The 21596-nt window shown below is 39.4% G+C and overlaps 2 protein-coding genes across 5 annotated transcripts in view; one reads left to right on the top strand and one right to left on the bottom strand.

Annotated features, from left to right (window-relative positions):
- Positions 1-449, bottom strand: part of aida (axin interactor, dorsalization associated) — a 31200-nt gene extending 30751 nt beyond the window's left edge. The window contains exon 1 of one of the 2 annotated variants that reach the window (XM_039738656.1): positions 168-449. In XM_039738656.1, the coding sequence (XP_039594590.1) occupies positions 168-274 (107 nt within the window). In that variant the 5' untranslated portion in view covers positions 275-449. The remainder of the gene's footprint in view (positions 1-167) is intronic. The other variant, XM_039738658.1, reaches the window with a different exon arrangement.
- A 400-nt stretch (positions 450-849) lies between these two features.
- brox (BRO1 domain and CAAX motif containing) lies at positions 850-21145 on the top strand. Of its 3 annotated transcripts, none has more exons than XM_039738654.1 (13): positions 850-949; positions 4928-5072; positions 5416-5522; positions 7720-7816; positions 8916-9011; positions 9115-9187; positions 10159-10264; positions 13435-13524; positions 15207-15292; positions 15766-15847; positions 16321-16471; positions 18250-18409; positions 19126-21145. In XM_039738654.1, the coding sequence occupies exons 2-13, from the start codon at positions 4972-4974 to the stop codon at positions 19210-19212; spliced, it is 1236 nt and encodes a 411-aa protein (XP_039594588.1). In that variant the 5' UTR covers positions 850-949; positions 4928-4971; the 3' UTR covers positions 19213-21145. The 3 variants fall into 3 exon arrangements, with proteins under 3 accessions (XP_039594588.1, XP_039594587.1, XP_039594589.1); XM_039738653.1 differs by lacking the exon at positions 850-949 and adding an exon at positions 3211-3311; XM_039738655.1 differs by lacking the exon at positions 850-949 and adding an exon at positions 3625-3717.
- The last annotated feature ends 451 nt before the right edge of the window (positions 21146-21596 follow it).

The following is a 21596-nucleotide window of genomic DNA, read 5'->3' as shown; positions in this document are numbered from 1 at the left end:
CATAAAAAGCGACCAGCGCCCCTAAAAAAACGACACCCTCACGCCGAATACTTTGCGCTAAAACTAAAACACAAACTTACGAACGCGACCTTTCCGGATTTTTAAAAGTGATTTCTATTTGCTTTCTTGTAGTAGAAAGGTACATATGAAAACAGTTGGCAACTTACATTTGGTATTCATCTATTGCCTCCACTAACTGTCCCCAGGAATCAAAGTCTGTGCCCTTCTTAAAACTGGCGTGCCATTTCTGGATGGTCTTACTGATGTCTGTCATCTTACACGCTAATTAGCTGGTGGGTTCAAGATCTCGTTCAGGCTTGCATTACATCATACAACTCTTTTATTTGCCTCTCTTCATAATTGGGAATTCAGGTAACAAGCACTCGGCGTAACCGGTGCAACCAACACCCCATACTGACCAAGCCCATCTGTCCGCTCAGACAAACCTCGGCGAGGGGAAGTCCCGCCCCCTCCTAGTAGCCCGACGCCTTGGGAACGCCCCTTTAAAGGAGACGCAGAGCGCGCCAAGTAAGCACAGGGAGGAGGGAAGCCGCGCGGCGCGTCAGTCAGTCAGTCAGTCAGTCGCTCGAATGTGTCGGAGGGCTTTGGACTGCAAGGTTGGCAACAGCGCGTAAAAGTCTGGTGGGCTCATTTATTTAACCTATGAGTTCCGGTGGGGGAAAAAACTTAAAATATGGCATATATGGTGCACCTTCCCTGTTTTTGTTACTAACTTTTGTGTTTTTCTATTTATTAGTTTTAGAAATCGCATGCTAATTGTTGCACGCTCACGCTTTTCAAATGCGTTTTAAATAATTTACATTATTTAATTTTCTTTTACTGAAATAGACTTTTATCTGGACGAAGTTTGGTTGCTGCCTTTCCCAAATGCTGCTGACCTCTCATTACCCTGTAACTGGATTAAGTGCGTTTGAAATTGGATAAATAGGTAATATGCTTTTATCCTAAATAATGTTTTTTTATGTTGTAAAATATTTAACAGCCTTCTGCCTGAAAATTGCTCTTATGACTCAGTTCTGCAATTAAGTAAATGGTGAGACCGGGTATGTAGGAGTCAGGTGAAGAAAGAATAGACAACAGTTTAACATCCGCAGAACTAAGAAACTGCTTATGGACTTTCACTTCACCAAAGAGCTTCTACGCCTGCTCGCCATTCAGGGAGGGCATGTAGAGGTGGGCCGCTCCTTCAGGTACCTGGGGGTCCACATCAATGATGGGCTGGGCTGGTTTCATAGCACAGAGGAGCTAGAGAAGAAAGGGCAGAGCAGACTGATTGTCCCTTAGCAGACTGTGGTCCTTTAATGTGGGCAGTGACCTCCTTCACCTCTTCTACAACTCTGTGATGGGCACTGCTGTGTTCTACACTGTGGTGTGCTGGGCCAGTAGCAGCACTTCAAGAGATGCCCACCAAATCTACGAACTACAAAAGGGTAGGCTCAGTTAGGGGGCACGCTCTCGACCTCCTGGATGTAGCAGAGGAGGAGGCCACTGAAACAAAACTGAGTGCCATTTTGAACAATGCTTCACATTCTCTCTGTGACGCACCAACACTGAGGACTTTCAGACAATAAATCACTCGGCAGAAGTGTGTCAAGAAACACGACTGGGGGTGCTTTATGCCAGCAGCAATACGGCTGTATAGTGCCTTACTGGGACTGGAACTGCCGTCAGAAGTCTTCTTTCTTTTTAGTCATTCTGGTCTGCGAGTATCTATCTATCTATCTTATAGTGCCTTTCATCTATCCATTATATAGTGACTTCTATTTATGTCATATTGAGGAATATTGCAAATGCTGTAATCGTGGCTATAGAAGCCCTTGTTTTTAATTTTGAACTTGGTGTACACTTGCACTTTGCCATTGTATTACTTACATTATTTTCTCATTATTATGACCAGGCCATTTTGTATTCTGCTCAGTGCCAGTTCGATGCCCATGTGGAGCCCAACTTTCAAACAAACAGACAAAAAAAAAGTACAAACAACGGATGTAAAAACTACAGATGACTTCAACTAATCCAACAGATTAAAGTAATGGCACACTAAACATGTGTGATGAACATGCAAAGTGATTATAAATAATATAATAAATATTTTAAGCCGGTGATTTGTGACAAATCCACAACTACAGAGGGTGAGAATAAATGAAAAAGCACAACTACCTCTGCATTATATCACTTAAACATAAGACAATCACTGCAGAACTATCACAGCTGACATTAAACAAAATGTAGGCACTGACCTGAACTTACAGTTCTACAGGGAGACCCCTGAGGCAGTTGTGTTTGTTTGAAAGTGACGATACTGACAAGATACTGTAAAGTCCTTCAGAAATGACATAAACGACCGCGCTATGAATGGTGGCCCCATTTCCGTTTTATTCTTCCATTACAAACCCATTTCTAGAGTGTATATTGTATACGGTTATATGCGTTGCACGGCAAGAACACTTTTTACTCATTTTATTTATTTCATCTTTTTTATATTGTGTTTTTGTCAAGTGGTTTAAAGAGACATGCAAGTACGAATCTTGTTGTGCTGAGCGCACGTGACAATATGCTTGACGTTAATACAGGGCGGCCCAGATCTAATTATGCAATTTTCATTAAACTATAACTTATTAAGTTTATTACTCCGAGCCTGTATCCAACTGAATGGAGGACAAGTGGGACATTACATGGAAAATCAGTGAATTAATTCAATGTAAGTCCATTTTCGTTTATTACACGATATTTCGAACCATTCATTTTGTCTTGTATTGTTTTCTTGCATTGTATTAAAAGTTGCATAATTAGATCTGGACCACCCTATATATTGCTGAACCAGCATAACCGACAATTTTATATTCTAAGCCCTGACTAGTTTTCGCATCTTTTATGCACTTGAATTTGGATTAAAGAACGCTAATATGTGCACTCGATCGTCGCGGTAGTGGGTTAAAGCGCGTGGGCGGACTTTATTGGAAAGTAAACAGTCATTGGTGGCTCCTGTCGTCTATCTAACCACAACTCCACCTCCCACGCGCTCATCACTCTAGATTGATCCAATGTTCACGCCCAGCTCTTAGCGCTCGACGTAACCGTAAACAGTGCCCAGCCGCGGCACGCACGTGGGCGTGGAAGACCAAAAAAATGGCAACCTCTCCAATCAGAGTGGGCGAAGATGACGTCGTTGTTTTATGACCAACCGAGCGACAGAAAAGACCGCAGCGACCTCCTTCTGCTAAGGAATACCGGAAACTGGTCGGTTATATGCATCGACTTCCTTGACAGATCGGCGAGAGGAAAGCTGGGTAATGTTTATGTTTTAGCATCCTGAGTTGTGTCGGTGTTATTTTTTCATTATATAGTACAGAATCTTCTTTACATGACTTGTATACAAATCGTTATTTAACCCTACGTGTTGTGTTGTTAGTAAAAACATAGAACTAAGTGCGATTTTGAAGTTGACCACCGATAGTCGGAACACATTCAGTGAATGTTTAATGTGGACAGTGTGGCTACTCGTACCTGAGCGATCTGGAAACGTTCTCTTCGTGTTCTTCATTTCAGGCCTAACGATGTATTTACCTGCGACGAGCTGAGAATAACCATCGCTTCAACAAACTGACTTGCACAGATTTAAATGTGTCCGAAAACGACTTTTTAATGTGTATTTGTGGTTTGTTTGAAAATCATTTGGGTAGCATAACTTCTGGAGTAAGTTTGTTGTCATTTTCACGGTCTTTAACAAAATAAACATTGTGTTTTGTGGTGTACATAAGGGGGCGGCACGGTGGCGCAGTGGGTAGCGCAGCTGCCTTGCAGTTAGGAGACCAGGGTTCGCTTCCTGGGTCCTATCTGCGTGGAGTTTGCATGTTCTCCGGGTGCTCCGGTTTCCTCCTACAGTTCAGAGACATGCAGGTTACGTTCATTGGCGTTTCTGAATTGTCCCCAGCGTGTGCTTGGTGTGTGTGTGTCTGCGCCCAGAGGGTTTGTTTCTTGCCTTGTGGCCTGTGTTGGCTGGGATTGGCTCCAGCAGTGTGGTTAGGATATAGCGGGTTATAATAATAAAAGACCATAAAATGCTCTAATTAAGCCGGTCAAATCAAATAAAGTTTGTCTTTCACATACAGTTATACTCAGGGCCGTATGTCTTGCAATGTGTAGATACAAGACTGTCCATTAGAAAGAAATTTAACTCAATAGAGATCAATAACTATCAATATGTACAATGAAAACACTATATATACACTAGGGGGCTACCTCCTGTTCTCTTTGCTCGCCAACCCCCCCGGCCTGCGCTATGTGACAGACACTTTGTGTCTCTGCCGCTTGTGGTGTGAAGAGGGGGGCTGAACGCACCCCGAGGAGACGCAGTTAATCCTCTGAAACCCCCTCTTAAACGCTGATACAATGGGAAACAAATTGGGTTTTTTTTTTGTTTTTTTTTTAACCTCCTCTTTGCCCAATCAGCTGCTGGCTTGCTGGTGCTGCCGTGCCATGTGATCCTCGCCTCGCATGGCGCTTTGAACATTTAAAAGCCTGTACAGCAGCTGTCCTACTCTTTGTCTTTTATTTCCGGTCCCGGGCCTGATTAAATCTCTTGGCACAAAGTCTTGTCTCGCGGAACGTGAGTTCTTGATATTGTTTTAGTTTATATTTTAAAAAACAGAATAATAATCTGAAAATCTAACAACATCACATTAAAGTTTGATAAATTCTGAAAAGAGTGATGCCAAACATATATATGTAGGTTTTAAAATAAGCCCGATTTAAAGTGTGATCTAAAATGTGACATATATATATATTCACACTTTTTTTTATATATAATTTGTTAATCCGTGAGGGGCAATTGTCTTTCTGCATGAGCTTCGGGGGTCAGAGGGCACTTTCATCTGAACATACAATTCCTTTCATTCTTTTGCAGCTGGAAACCCATTTGAAGGGCAGGATTCCACCCACTCTTCTACAATGACACACTGGTTTCACAGAAATCCTTTGAAAGCTACAGCTCCTGTTTCTTTCAGTTTTTATGGAGTGGCATCAAGCACTGGAGCAAATAAAATCTGCAAGTAAGTACCGTATGTTGTGTTTTATTTTTTTTATATACTAAGGGGCTTTGCTTGCCAACCCCCACCTGCTTACGTGCCAGCAGCTTGGTGTCTTTGTCTCCAGCTCTCCGTAAATTGCAGAAACAATGTAATCAAGGAAATGGAAATATTACTTAAGCACTGTGGTGAAATATTCATCAACTTACTCAAAGCACATATTTACCCAAGACATTTTTTTTAATTAAGAGTGCCTGTTAAATTACTCTCAATAATTTGTATATTTTAGGAATATGAAGTACGACATTTATTTTAACACTGATGTCCGTTTGAAATTTTGATATATTTCATTTATGATTATGTTTAGTGACCTAAAGGCATCTCGGGCACGTCTACTGGAACTGTTCACAGATGTCACATGTAATGCAGACATGATGAAAAATGCAACTGACGCATACTTCTCACTTCTTCAAGGTTGGGTATTCCTTATCTATGTTTGCTATGCAGTGTGTAATTTAGTTTATTTTTGAAGATTAATCATATTTTGTGAAATTGAATATGCCCAGATATGGTCCTTATCAAAATGCAATGTATACATAATTACTTAGTGTTAATTCATATGATGTACTTATGAGCAATTTGATTAAGTGGTACAAACATTAGCTGCTGCTGCTGCTGTGGTTGAACCAAAAGCCAAAGTGGGTGGGAGGAGTCTGGTGAAGCCACGATGACTAAAGAATGTCAAGTGTTGTTCATCTCCTTGAAATCCCAACGCGTTCAGTGAATCAGGCGAGAGCTCATTCAGGTTCACTGTTCATGTACAGGCGACATATGAGGTAAGTTAATGTCAAACAGCCTGCTGTACATTTCGTCTCGTTACAAAGTTCAGTTTAAAATGTATTGAGTCAGACCCACAATTTTGGTTGCAATGGTTGTTTTTCTTGATATATAAAAAAAATAAATAATTTAAATTTGTAGCAGAATAAGTAAGTTTGTTCTGATTTATTTTGACAATGCAGGATGTCTGTGCAGTTCAGTTTTACACTATGTACATTAGGCCATTCTTTTGCTACTCTTAATTTTTTGTGTTTATTATACGTTATTTATTATCTTATTGTCTTACTGCCTTTTATATGCTTTTCCTGCACCCATCAAGAATTTCATTCTGCTGTAACCGTGAATGTGACAAAGATCTAATCTTATCAATCTAATTGTTGCTGGCCAACACAAGTGCGGCTACTCCTCCGACGCCCCCTCTTAAACGGTGATACACTATATATTTATTTATTTTATTTTATTTTTTTTAAACCTCCTCTTTGCTCGATCAGCTGCTGGTTTACTGCTGTTTCCGTGCCGTGTGATCTTCATCTCGTGCAGCGCTTCGAACATTTAAAAGTCTGTACAGCAGCTGTCTGTTTATCTCGCTGCCGTGTCTCTCTTCTCCCCCAGACATCCTCAAACACTAATCATTCTTTTTTTCGCTGTTCCTTTATTTCATCGAGTAATAATTTCAGTTTCTTTGCGCTAATGTGATCTTTACTATCATTTTTTTGAGACTTTTAAATTTTCCTACTTCCATTATCTCTAACCGGCTCTCCATGTGTATCGTGCCAAAGTTTTTGAATTCTTTGCGATGTTCTACTTTGTCATCTACTCTTTGTCTTTTTCCGGCCCCGGGCGTGATTAGAGGGGGGCTGAGTACACTCCAAGGAGACGCGGTCGCTCTTCCAAAACCCCTCTTAAACGGTGATACAATGGAAAACAAATAGTTTGGGTTTTTTTACTTCCCCTTTGCTCGGTCAGCTACTGGCTTGCTGCTGCTGTGGTGCCGCGTGATCTGCGTCTTGTGTGGCTCTTTGAACGTTTAAAAGCCTGTACAGCAGCTGTCCGTTTATCTCACTGCCTGTCTCTCTTCTCCCCCAGACATCCTCAAACACTATTCGATTTTTTTTTTTTTCGCTGAATAATATTTTCTGTTTGCTTGCACTAATGCAACTTGTACTCGCATTTGTTTTGAGACTAACTTCCATTATCTCTAACCTGCTCTGCATGTGTATCGCGCCAACGTTTTTGAATTCTTTGACGTTCTACTTTCTTTTTCCGGCCCCAGGGTTTCTCTTTTGCATTCTTTTGTCTCCAGCGCTTGTGGGTCTCTTCTTGACGTGCTGCTCTTTCTTCTTCGCTTCGTTGTTGTGTCATCTCGAACGTATAAAATTTAAGAGCTGAGAGCACAGGTCTGCCAAAAGCATTCCAACAACTGAGAGGTTAGATGACCGTGGTCTTGTTTGAAAGTGGTTGTAAGTAGGGAGTGACTTGACCGTCTCTCTTCAAAAGATTACGTCTCGTCGCCAGAAAAAAAAAGATTTTTTTTATTTTATCATAGAGAGATTTAAGAAGATGTGCTGTAGTTCATTTTGCTTCGATATACAGTATACCTTTAAATATGACTTTAAAGACGGTTACCTATTTTAAGGTATCACATTTTTACAGTGAAAGTAATTATTGCTGCAGTATTTCAGTCTTATTCTGTATTTCTGTTGGTGTGTTCGTTGTGTTTTAAATTCATAATATTTTATCAGATCCTCTGGCGGTTTTCTACATTGATTGGAACTGTCACTCATATTAGAAATGAGAGTGCTGAACTGAGTGTTTTGCTTATTATATTAAACAGGCTTCATAAATTCGCTTGATGGTACAACTCAGGAGAATAAGTTGCGCTTCATTCAGAATTTTAAATGGACAGACACTTTACAAGGAAATTCTACAAGGTGAGATTTTTATGTTTCATTATACTCACATTTTTTTTTTTTTAAGAGACTGTGCCAAAAATACAAATGTAAAAGAGTTTGCCTGTTTGCACTTTTTTTTTTGTAAAATTCATGTGAACATTTCTTAAGCTTCAAATAATATTTCTTGTGGTAATATTCATTTATTTATTTTAATATGCATTTTAGATAATCTTTTTATTCAAGAAAACCTCAAAATGTGCATTGCATCATTGGACAGGGGAATTGAAAAGGATAATTAATACAATGCAGTCTGCTCTAAATTTGGGAGCAGTAGAACAAGAACCGTAGCTTTACTACTGGAAAAATATGGCAGTAAAGAAAAGGGAGCTGTTAGATAAAAGCAACCAAGTGGACCATGGAAACTAGTGGTGTAGTCAGTAAAAATGAGACCTTTTGGAGAGCCGTTCCAGCTTTTGTTAATGTTTTGGCAGTGCTGAGGTATCTTAAGAACATGTAACGATGCAATCCAGCCCTTTGAATCCAGTTCAGGGTTGGAGATACCAGGGCCCAGTCGAACACCTGTTGTCACAGCCCTGGACGGCACACCAGTTCTTTCACAGGACAGCCGGATGCCATCTCTTCTGCCCACAAATAGAAAGCAGATGTTAATAAAACAATCAAATGGCAGGTATATGCTTGGAAAGACAAGTGTGACTGGTGTTTACTGCATAGAAATATTTCCTCATACAGTGTTAGTAATGTATGTGCAAAATTAAAATTCAGCCAGCATACCCTTATTGTGCTGAAGTGAAGTAATTCACCTCTTTAGGCTTTGCCCCATAAGGAAACCTTAAAGTCTCGTACTTAGTCTAACAGAACTTCCATAACCTTAATGTGGTTTTGTCATAACTCCTCTGGGCTTGTAATTCACACGACAAACTATATAATCCAGTATCTGATCGGCTTTTTAAAAATCACTATTTTTATCAAGTGCTTTGTGAACATCTATTGATTAACTCCAAAAGGTACACCAAATATTTTTGGCCCTTTCTGTAAAATAGTATATTTATTTGCTCTCATTTTCATTCAATTATTAAAAAATAAATGTGTATCTGCTTTGTATTCCATTTTTAAATAGTGCTCAGCAAGATGCAATTTTTGAGTTGGCTTCAATGGGATTTAATGTTGCTCTGTGGTTTACAAAATTTGCTTCAAGGCTGGCAGGAAAAGAGGAGTAAGTATGCAAATGAAATGATTGTCATCATCTGTATAGTCTGTGACCATTATTGTGGTTATGGCCTGATTATTTATTTATTTTTTCTTTAATTTTATTTTAGCATTACAGAAAGTGAAGCAAAAGATGTCCATAGAAGCTTAAAAACTGCAGCAGGAATCTTCAAGCATGTAAAGGTATAATTGGTTTTAGTTCTGACATCATATATGCATTTCTATTAATTAGCGTTGTCTCTTGGCTGTAGGGGGTGAATTTTAAGTTTTTAAATGGAAATATTAATATGACAAAACAATATTTTCTTCTAAAATAATGATTTAAGTATCTGACGACATATGTACATTTGCTAAATAATGCATTTGTGTTTGTACAGGGTGGTCCACGATAAAGTGGCCCACCTCCACCGAGAAGACTGCATTATGTAGTGAAGAGAAAAATGATCAAATTTGGTACTCCGATTCACAGAAGATGCTGCGAGTGAGCTCCTTGGGCGTCAATACGTCTCTGTGCCCGTTTCAGACCTTTCCGGCGGCAGTCGTCTCAGTCGAGCGGGCCAGTTTTTTGAGGGGCCGCCCTATATTACTTAAAGTAGCTGCATTAAGAACTATAAATGTATATATTTCAAAGGCACACCGAGTAATATATATCAGTTACTTCAAATAAAGTGTTTTATATGTGATCTAGCTTTAACAAATTAAACCGAGATATAAGGCCCGTAACTTGCGATTGCTTCATCCTGGATGTGACGCTAACCTGCACCCAGCCCTCCCAGCAGGTCCTCCAACTTGCAGGGAAATCTTGGGGGTGGGTGACAGGATTGGCACTCCAGCCACTGTAAAAATCTTCACACTGCTGAGGTGTCACCCGTTGTGTGGCTGTACTCGGGTCCCAATCCGGGTGGTTTGTCATGTGGTAGGTGTGGCGACCCTCCTCCTCTGGCAAACACTACCATGACACTAGTTGCTGCAAACTTTTTGGATACCTTTCAAGATCTTTGGTCTGTTTCCACAGACTGTTATTTGTGAACGTTACTGATCTAGTAATTTACCGACTTCTCCCGACATGTGAACAAGGAGATCCAAGTAGATTCCACAGGTGGTTAGGCCAGATTTTTTCCATAGGTGGTTACATTTTTTTTCTTTTTGTTCAGGAAATCCAAGTGCCTCGCCTAATAACACCTGCCGAGAAAGGGAGAGATCTTGAAGCCCGTGTAATAGACACATACATTGTGCAGTGCCAAGCAGAGGCACAGGAAGGTATGTGTTTCTTCACTACAAATAACTGTTACCATAATGCAAGAGTTGCGTCATCTGTGGCAAATAAAATGTATTAGAAAATGGATGATCGTGTTCTTAAAGACTTCTATTCCTGTCAGCGATAAACAATACATCAAAAGTTGACATCATTGGCTCAGAAACACACACACACACACACACACATACACATGTACATTGGAGAACTGGCAAAATATTTACCAGACTTCAAGGATTTTGTATAAAAATAAATATTCACGTCTATTTCAAATAAATAATAAAATAAGAAGGAATTAAAGTGTAATGCTTTCTGGTGAAATCCATTGTTTATTAGCCAAAGGCTAAAGGTGGGAGTTTAAAAACCGCAGTTTGAAGTAAGAGATATCGCTCTATTATATAAAAAAAATCCGACGAGACTTTGGCCGTTAGATTTTTTTCAAGTCCCGCCCTCCTCTCAACCAAATTCAACCACACACACAGTCTTCTCGCCTCTCATTTGTGTGAATGCTTTTGACAGACTCGGTCCCTGCTCTCTCAGCTCTTATAAAGTTTTTAACATTTTCCTCACTTTAAGTTCCCAATTAAAGAAGACGTATTATATCCAAATCTTATTGAAGAATTTCATCATGAAGGGTCATCAACAGTAAAAATTAGTACTCGGGCAATCCTAACACTGAGATACGTTGAAGTCAAACAAATTAACACCAAAATGTCGATCAGTTACACGGCAAATTGGTTAAATAAATATAAATAGACTCTGCTGAACCAGTTGGTGGTGATGGTGCGGAAGACGATCAACTTTACAATATCGCAAAGAATGTCTACAACCGTTAACACCATCCGGTCTTCCTCCGCATGAATTACTGTAGAAAGAAGGATGTATCCAAGAAAGGTAATGTAGTACATCTTCAGGGGATAACATGAGACAACAATGGAGATCTTGACATGCCATTCATATTAAAACGTTAACAGTTTCTCATTAGAATAGCTTTTGCAAAGACAATTAACAAATCTCAGAACCAAACATTCAAAAAAGTCGTTTTATTTAATAGAGAGAAAGAAACCAAATTCAATCACGGGCAGTTCTACGTTGCATTGTCACGATGCCAAACAAAGAATCAAAATTCAATGCGATATTGACGAAAATTTTTATTAAAAAAACTGTTTTTACTAAAGTTTTACAGTAAGTGTTAAGCTTAAAAAGTATTTGCGTGTTAATTTCAAAGTCAAACATTACGAAATTGTGTTACGCAACGAATATCTCTAATGCAACATGAAACATAATTTACTTTCAGATTATTACATTTTACTATGGTTAATTACTCACTGTAATGTAAAATAGTTAGTTCTATTATCCATATGTAACAGTTCCCATGAAAATAATCTGTTTAAATTGTACATCCACATCCCCATACGTGAGCAGGCAGAACCACAAAGAGGCTAACTCGTAGCGCAGGCCCTGGGGTTGGCGAGCAAAGTGAGCAGAGGGCAACACCCCCTAGTTTTACATATAATCAATTCGCAAAGAGATCCTTTCTTTCTGCTATTTGTCTTAAAATGACACCCACTTTCATGCTTCTTTGGGGTTTTTTGGTTGCAGAATCGGATTCAGAGCTGGAGGTAGAGCCACTGGACTTCCTCCAAATTTGGTTCTTCCTGGCTGAGGATGGAAGTTAAGACAAGTGGGTCACAGAGCCACTACCTGAATTCTTCCCCACCTTGAAATCTTTCCTCGTAAGAGGCAGCTCTAACCTGTGCATTTAACACCTGGCCACTGCTTACTTATGCCAATGTGAGGGCCCGTCTCCAAAACCCTCTGTGTGTCCACAGATCCATTGTGCCAGATATGAATAGCACTGACTAATACAGTAGTGCCAGTGTCATGTGAGGGATCTGTTCCTGGGTTTCTTTATGTTAGCAGAGAAGTGTTTGAATGACACACGATTCACATCTATGAATAGCTCTATTCATCAGGATAATGACATGGAACAAAGCTTATTGCAGGGAAACGTTTTGTGTGCTGAGACAGAATGAGCTGTTCAGAGTAAAGATCCACTATAAGCTAACAGGCCTGGGAGATCATCTCTGTGCTATACTTGTACCTTGTTAACTCCATGCCTTGCCAAATTCACAAACCCATTTTTATGTAAGTTTATCTAATAAAGTAAGGACGCAGAATACCACAATGCATAGTCATTACATTGATATGATCATGTATCCATGAACCGTTTATTAAAAGCTTCCAGTACTATTAAAGATGTATTTACTGCAAAAAGGAAGACCATTATTAAAATAGCTCAGTTTGCTTGTTGTATTTTTATTTTCATTTATTGTTTGAGTGATTCCTAAAACAAAAGTACAGAGAACCTCATTTATGTTCAATTTCAACTTGACAGATGAGGAGGAGTAATTGTCACAGAAGTTTGGGTAGGCACAATGGCCTAGTGGGCAATGCTGCTGCCTGCGTGTTATTGCTGTGTATACTTTAGTTTTCTTACCACATACTTTCTATTATAGTATAAGTTTTTGTTTTCCTCATTTTTATTTATTTTATTTGAAGAAAGTAACACTGCATACAATAAAGTTAATTCATAGTCCAACTAGAGAAAAATGAGAAAGTAAAAAAAAAAAAAAAAAAGTATATGCTAAGTTAATGAGCAACTGGCCTGTTTGAGTTTTAAGTCGCAGTGCGTCCTGCAGTAGAGTGGTGCCTCTTTAGGGTTCACCTGTGCTTTTTGTTGTTGGGATTGTCGCTCGCCCCTGGTGACTTTGCTTTGGATTAAGTGGCTTTGAATATGGATGGTACAGGGCATGCATGTTGTTTTAGAAACCAAACTGGCCTCCTTCCAGCGATATCACAAATCAAGAGTAGAGTGATGTGTGGCAAGCAAACCTAAAAAAGAACAGGCAACTGAAATTGAATTTAGGACGATCATATTTAATGGATTCACCTGAAATGTTGTATTATATTATCACATTTTATTTGTTCATTGCCATTACTTGTGTAATTTGCTGTCTGAGTGGAGCTGACATATTTTTCCATGTGCCTGCATGGGTTTTCCCTCGGTACTCCCAATTTTTTCTCATCCCAAAAATCCCCCACAATCTAATAAACAGTAAGGAACATGATACCTTTGCATTTAATAAGCAAAACTTGTTTTCTTTCCTTAAAGTGACAATTGCAAGAGCCATTGAATTGAAGCATAATGCAAGTTTAATTGCAGCTTTGGCGTTTGAAACGGCTAATTTCTACCATAAGGCAGGTGAGTTCACATTTTGTTTTTTTTTTATGGCAATATCTCTCTCTCTCTCTGTATGTATATATTTATATCTATATAAAATCCAATTTCTGTCTGTCTGCTTTTCACAAGAGAACTACTAAATGGATTTAGATCGGGTTTTTTTTTTCTATAATTTGCTTTAACATTCTGGTTGATTTTGCGACTTCTTTCATCGCGCTAAGTATCATAATTCACTTGCGGAACCGATTTTTATTTGCACAAATCGGAGAGATGCAGGGCTGCATGGGGCCCTCCTCGCTCACATGCCTGCCTCGGGGTAACCTTAATTCCGCTTAGTTAGCGAACGAGAGAACTACTTAATGGATTTAGATCGGGTTTTTCAATTCCGGTTGATTTTGCGACTTCTGTCATTGCGCTAAGTATCAGAATTCACTTGCGGTACTGATTTATTTGCACGAATCCGAGAGACACTCCAGGCTGTGGGGAGAGAACTACGTAATGGATTTAGATCGGGTTTTAACATTCTGCTTGATTTTGCGACTTCTTCTCTTATCACGCTAAGAATCAAAGATCTATTCGTGCTAATCTGAGACGGAGGCTGTGGGCCGAGAGGAGGGGGAAGTGTGATGTCAGGAGTGGGTGCTGGGCAGGGCAGGGCAGGGCTCTCCTCACAGTTCTGCTTCACTGTTACGCGGGGGACGGCTAGTATGTAATATAACTTAAATTCTCATTAAAATTTGTCATTTTTGTACTAGTCTCCAGAGTGGAGTCATTTTGTAGCCACAGCTTGTCAGGGTGTATGTCAGCCCAAGTTGACAAGAAAGGCAGGTGTACTCTCCTGCAATGACATTATGCTTCCTAAACGTCTACCTCAATTTTAGGTGGCCTAAACACATGAGGATAGAAGGCGGGGGGCTTATCATTGATCAGATGCTACCCAACAGGAGACCACCTGTAAGATGGTATTTTATCGACATATCAGCCTCCCTTCATGTTTGGGTCAGTTTTGGGTTGCAGGCAAACAATATAAAGCTACTGAACAGTGACAATACACAATACACATTTGATTCACAACACGTTGAAGATGAACTAAGAGTCTACAGGCCTTCCCACTCGTCTTGTCGCTGCCCCCCAGACCTGGACTGTATCTCCTGCAAATCTGAATATTTATATAACTAAAAAAATAAATCATATTTTGAATGACTATCATGACTCATTTTGTGTGCTATATTTAAAAGGTCATGTATTTGGGATATTGTATTGTTTTCCCCAAGGACATTGTAACTCTAACCACTTTTTCCTCTGTTTTAATTTAAATTCTTCAGATGTTATTTTAGCCTTAGATATCATTACAGATTTTTACTTTATAATTTATTTCACACTGACTAGAAGGTTTAAAGAAACTCTGGCGTATCTTAATATAAACTTGCGTTTTGGCCAGTTAGCTTGGTTGAATGGCCAGTTAGCAGAAGGAGCTCTGTGTTCTTTAGGCCATATACCGTATACCCTGATGAACACAGTTAAGCAAAAGTCTGAAAGTTATTGATAAGCTGAAAATATAAAGCGCGTATAGTTTTAAAATATCCACTGTCACTTAGATTACAGACTCTCTGCTATGTAAATTAAAATGTTTTATGTAAAATGGTGTATCCCAATTTAACTGAAAGCCAAAGATTAAAGGATTGTGTCTGTGCTCCTCACAGATCACACTCTTACTTCCCTGGAACCAGAATACACTACCAAGTGGAGAAAATATCTGCAGCTTAAACAGTGCTTCTATATGGCATATGTGAGTACAATAGAAGGTTTAGAGCTTTTTGTTTTTATTTAAGTGTATGTCTTTGCCTTTCGTATCATCTTATGTTTCTGTTTTTCCATATAGCCAATAAGTTGAGAAATCTTAATACACTGTAGTCTGAAGAGTAAGCCATTCAAGCTGAAGTTGCCAGTTTAGTCTTTACCTCTATCACAGTGCACAGCCCTGGGCCAAGTGACAACCGAGGAGTACCGGCAGGGCCCACTCTCTCACACACTGCCTTACCCATACTTAGACGGTACCAATTTAGAATTGGCAATAAACCCAAAAATGGATTTTTCTTGGTTCCTGAGCATCTGCAGACAGGGCAGAGTTTAATTAAGAAGGAGGTCTGAGGTTATGGCTGCCATATGTAAAGCATTGTTTTATATTATCTTTAACAATATGTTACTGAGCCGACATTCAGCTCTAATTGTGTTTAATTTTAATGTTCTTCTCACTTCCAGGCTTACTGCTTTCACGGACAAACCCTTCTAGGAAGTGACAAATGTGGAGAAGCTATCCGGTCTCTGCAAGAAGCCGAAAAATGTAAGAGTTCAGTTCACAGTCCACTTAACTAGCATCTTGCCGTTGGATATTAAACAGTGTATTCTGTGTTTTTCTGCAGCATGCATGTATTAGAAATACTAAATACTGTACATATACTGACTATACACGGCAGAGGTCTTGTTTTGGCATCCAAGAAATTGAGTGAGCAGGATTTTCGACTGAGCGTGTTCTTGTAGAAGTTGTTCTAACGTGAAAGGAAAATACATGCAGACACACAGAAAATGGGCAGCCTTGAAATGCACAATAAATAACTGGACACGGGACCCTTGAGGCAGCCACATTGACTGCTGGGCCATTGTGCCGTCACAACATACTGTAAAAGTCAGCTGTTATTAGGAAAGGCATTGTTACAGACATGTTTATGAGAATCGTTTTCTATTATGAAAGCACACATTGTTACATTTTATATTTGTTACAGGTTTCATTTTCTGTTCTATTTTTATGCGTTTCAGTTTATAACAAAGCAGAAGGTCTCTGCAAAGAATATCAACAAACTAAAGGACCAGGAAGCACTGCAAAGCCTTCTGAGCAGCTGTTCTTCAGGAAGTTAGGGACGTCTGTTAGAAATACATTGGAAAAATGTCAGAGAGAAAATGGCTTCATGTAAGTATGAATAAAAAAAAAAAAAAGCATTTTCCATCTTTAATCATTCATGATTTATTTAGTAATATATTGGAGTTAGGGGCAGCACGGTGGCGCAGCGGGTAGCGCTGCTGCCTCGCAGTTAGGAGATCCGAGTTCGCTTCCCGGGTCCTCCCTGTGTGAAGTTTGCATGTTCTCCCCGTGTCCGCATTGGGTTTCCTCCTACAGTCCAAAGACATACAGGTTAGGGGCACTGGTGATTCTAAATTGTCCCTAGTGTGTGTGTGTGTGTGTGTGTGTGCACCCTGCGGTGGGCTGGCACCCTGTCTGGGGTTTGTTTCCTGCCTTGTGCCCTGTGTTGGCTGGGATTGGCTCCGGCAGACCCCCCGTGACCCTGTAGTTAGGATATAGTGGGTTGGATAATAGATGGATGGATATTAGAGTTGGGGAACAGCACTGATGTAGAAAGTATTTGTTTTAATAATACTAACAGAAAATGACGTGCAGGTAATTTTCTTATTCTATTACATTTAAAGAAAGAAGTTTTGGTATTTTAAAAGTTGAAGTTTGATTTCAGAAAACACACCTTGCTTCAGAAAATTAAAGTTCTTGTCACCTCAGAATGCACATACTCGGTAGCCTTTTGTTGTACATTTGAACTGGCGTCCTCTAAACTCCATTTTAAACTACAAACACAAGCACTTTTTAGTATTTTTTTTTTTTTCTTTTATATTAAAAAAAAAAAAAAATCTAACTACACAATTTCCTGTGGCAAATTAATCTACACCTTGATTATGAAAAAAATAACTAAAATAAATAAGTAACTTTTAAGCTTATAATTAGGTCCCAAATGCAGTGCATTTTAAGAATATGGTGATATTTCGTTTGGTTGTGATCCCTATACAGTACATATATATATATATATATATATATATATATATATATATATATATATATATATAAAAAAACTTGGGTCGAGACCTTATCTTCCCGGAAGACACTTTGACGTCCCATGAGACAAAGCAGTGAGACAAAAGCACAGCTTCTGTACAGGCTTTTAAATGATCGACGGACAGCTCGGCAGCAACAGCAGAAAGCCAGCAGCTGATCCGACCACATCTCCTTAGCTTTGCTCGCCAACCCCCTGGTCCTGCATTACACGTCAGCCACTTTGAATTCTGCCACTCGTGTATGGGGAAGCGGATGTACAATTTAAACAAATTATTTTCATGGGAATTGTTACATATGCATAATATCACTAACTATTTTACTTTACAGTGAGCAATTAACCATAATAAGAAAGAGTAAGACGTAATAATTTGAAAGTAAATTACGTTTCATGTTGTGTTAGAGGTTGGCTTTGAAATTAACATGTAAAAACAATTTTTTGAATTAAATTTTCGTCAATATCACATTGAATTTTGATTCTGCATCATGACAACGCAACGTATAACTGCCCTTCAGTGAATTTCATTTCAAAGCTCAAAGAAAGTGACGCGGTTGCCAAAGTGAATCCGCTGCCGCTACTACACAAGCGAGGTGCGCACACTGGCAAAATGAAACCTCCAAGGAGAGAAAAACTCGCTTAGCCGCTGACAGACCACACAGGTGAGCAGGTCGGCAAAACAAAACCAACGAGGAGCCGCTAATACACAATTGATTGAGGTTTCTAGGAGCCCGGGCTTTTTACAGCACAGCCTTACACAGCTAGTATATCATAAGTATTGAAATTAATCTTTTACTGTAATGATGGTTTTCTACAAAGCTTTTAATTTTTTTTTTTTTTTTTATATTTTTAGTTACTTTCAGAAGGTTCCCCCAGAAGCTCCACAGTTAGAACTAAAAGCCAATTACGGGCTAGTTGAACCAGTTCCTTTTGAACTTCCTGCACTCAGCTCCCAGTGGACTCCAGAAGTTTACACAACCTTTGATCTTACAAAGGGTCCAAAGGATGACAAGGTGGGCACTATTTGTCAGAAAGTTCTACTTTGCAAACTTGTGTATCCTGCTTGACATTAGACAGGGTTTTGCAAATCCATTTTGTTAGGTACACTTGATCCTTTTGCTCTTTTTTTTTTAAACTGTGCTTCTAGTGAATCACGTTGCAGTCATTTTTAAAACCTTGGGCCTGTCTACAGTATAACTAAAGTTTTGTGTGATTAGCAGGACTTGTCCCATTGCCACTTGGTCCTCCAATCAGCCTCCCTGTCAGACCCCATTTTAAACTCTGTGATCAGAGACCCCGAGTTACTTCACTGTTTACTTCCCTTTCTTTTGACGACTCATTTTGGAATATTTACCGTGGTTGGCAGACCAGGTTTAATATTCACTTCCCATCTCAATAAAAATTAACTGAAAAAGGTTGCATTTATTTACTTTTTTGTTGTTGTTAAGATCTAAGTAACCAGTGATAATATAACCTGTATTTAAAGATAAACATGCATTTAATATTTATTTAAATTGTATGAAAAAGCTGAAAATGTAAGCCCTGTATTCTTTATTTAGCACGCCACACTGTACATCGGTTTGGCGTGCAGAACAAATCGTCAAATAGGAATACAGTCCTCGATGCGCTCAGTAGGCATTTTGGAAAAAAGCACAGAATGATTGATTGATTGATTTTTCCATTTGATTTTAAATCTTGCATTGCTTTCTGTATTTTTGTCCACCACCAGGCAAAGGCAAAACCAGAAGAAGAAGTCAAGCCAATGAAGGAACCAGATATAAAGCCACAGAAAGACACCGGATGCCTTATTTCGTAATCTTCAAGTACATTTTACATGACTGTCAGCATACTACTATGTTAAAGAAATTAATGCTATTAAATGTATAATATGGAAATTGTAATGTATAGCTAAACATTTGATCTTTTGCTGCAGTGCAGTTTTTCAGTTGTTGTTCTCGATTGACTTGGTAATGAAGATAAACGTTGGGAGTTTGAGGCTAAGTATGAAATCTGATGGGAGATGCAGTAGCCATTTACACGCTGATTGTATCGAGAGTGTTGAAGAGTTTTCAAGAACATCATTATACTGTATATTAGGAAGATCCAGAAAAGCTTACTTTGAAATATTGTATAATAACAGATGATTTGTTCCCACAGAAACGAAAACATTAGGAAGTTCACATGACCCCCGTTTCAAAAAGAAGAAATACGTTTAAAGCTTAGCCTTCCCGGTGCAGGAACGCTATTCTCTGGTGATTATATATCAATAAATGTTGCATTCATTTGAAAATATGGAAATAGTAAATTTTAAAATCTCCTATATTTGGGTATCGTCATCTGCTCGGGTTTTTAAGGAGTACTGATACTCCTGTTATGGTAACGGCAGACACTTGAATCATTTTCGTTTTCATGAAGTATCTTTTCGCTTGAATATGAATACATTAACGAACGTATTTTTTTTGTTGACGGACTTCAGCTCCCGTTTTTAAATACTGAACGTATCCTCTCCATGTTTATGGTCTTACAGCCCACTGACACTCCTGCTGTTTTTGCTTAATCAGCTGTGTCACTCCCTCTTATATTTCTATTCATTTTTGTTTGTTTGTGTTGGAATGTTGAGTTTTCCTCCAATAATCTGTTTCATTCTGGAGCTGCCGCCCATCGTTGCACCACAGACACTGCTGTAGCGCTCTGCAGCCCAGGGGCGTGAATTGATCCTCCTTTGTCTGGCTGCTACTCTGAAGTATACGTCCGAGGCCTTTAACGAGCCACTTGAAGGGGTCCCGGCGGTCTTTCACTACAGCCAGTGAGGTTTGAATTGCTTCTAAATGACTTTCTCGCTTTCACGGAGGGTCCTTTACTGTTCGTTTGTCACAACAGATCAAGCCTGAGAAATTATTACCTTAAGTATTTCTTTGAAAGATTGTAGTTACATGTGAACAGTAGACTTGTTAATGACATCGTATTGCATAAAGTATTCGAGATTACGATACAGATGTGTGCATTAAAAATGTAGCTTACCTTTGGGGGACAATAGAAATTGCACACCTGTTTAAGTAACACAAGTGATGACAAAACTCCTCTGCCCTCAGAATATTTCCTCTGTGGTGGCGCAGAACTCCCAGAATCAAGTAGAAGGACCTCAGTGTGGGGACAAGAGGTTGCGTTGCTAATTTGTCTGCGTTTCACTCTGCTCCGTTGGCTTGTACTCGAGTAAGCGGCCTTGATGCTTTACCCGTGTGTGTAGAGTGAGTGTTCGGCGGTTTTGTCGTACAGTAGAATCTGCACTGTTAACGTTGTTCCACAAGTCACATTGCTGGATTTACTTCCATGGATAAGTCCAAAAATGGACAAGGGACTCCACACCCAACTCTCCTTTGACAGCAAAATTTTGTAATCCACTTGGGGGGGTCCTTGCCTTGAAGACACATCTGAAATAGCGGGGCCAAACGCTCAAGCCCGTCATCTTCTTTTGAGCGCATGCCTTATGTAAAATGGCAAATTAAGGGTAGCGTGTAGACGGCAACCTTCAGTTTATTTTTTTTTCCTGTATATTAAGAATCATATTGCAAAATATTCCTCTTGAGATTTCCTTACTCTTTTTTTAGTTTATATATGCATTCTCACACAGTGCACTTTATTAGATGCTTTTATATTTTGTATTTTCTGTTGGTCACCTTTCGATTCCATTCATTTGAACATTTCTGTACTGTAAATGGGGGACTAAATATAAAGAAATATGTCCACGATTTGCTTTTTCTGTGTTGGTTTTTTTTTTCCCCCCCCAGTGTCGTAGGGTTTCTGTGTTGTGGTGTTTTCATTATTGAGATTTACTTTCAGGGTTCAAAGGTACCACACGATAGCAAGGAAGTGAGCTTCGCTAGCAGCGTGACCACAGTAAGACATGTCAGAATAATAAACCGAGACAGAGGAGGCCAAATGAATCCATCCATCCATCCATTATCCAACCCGCTATATCCTAACTACAGGGTCACGGGGGTCTTCTGGAGCCAATCCCAGCCAACACAGGGTGCAAAGCAGGAAACAAACCCCGGGCAGGGCGTCGGCCCACCACAGGGTGTACACACACTCTCCAAGCACAGACTAGGGACAATTTAGGATTGCCAGCTTACCTAACCTGCATGTCTTTGGACTGTGGGAGGAAACCCACGCAGACACGGGGAGAACATGCAAACTCCA

The sequence above is a fragment of the Polypterus senegalus genome, chromosome 16 (assembly GCF_016835505.1).
Source record: "Polypterus senegalus isolate Bchr_013 chromosome 16, ASM1683550v1, whole genome shotgun sequence".
Taxonomy (NCBI): domain Eukaryota; kingdom Metazoa; phylum Chordata; class Cladistia; order Polypteriformes; family Polypteridae; genus Polypterus; species Polypterus senegalus.
The sequence above is the reverse complement of the archived record's forward strand: the minus strand, read 5'-3'. Positions and strand labels throughout refer to the sequence as shown.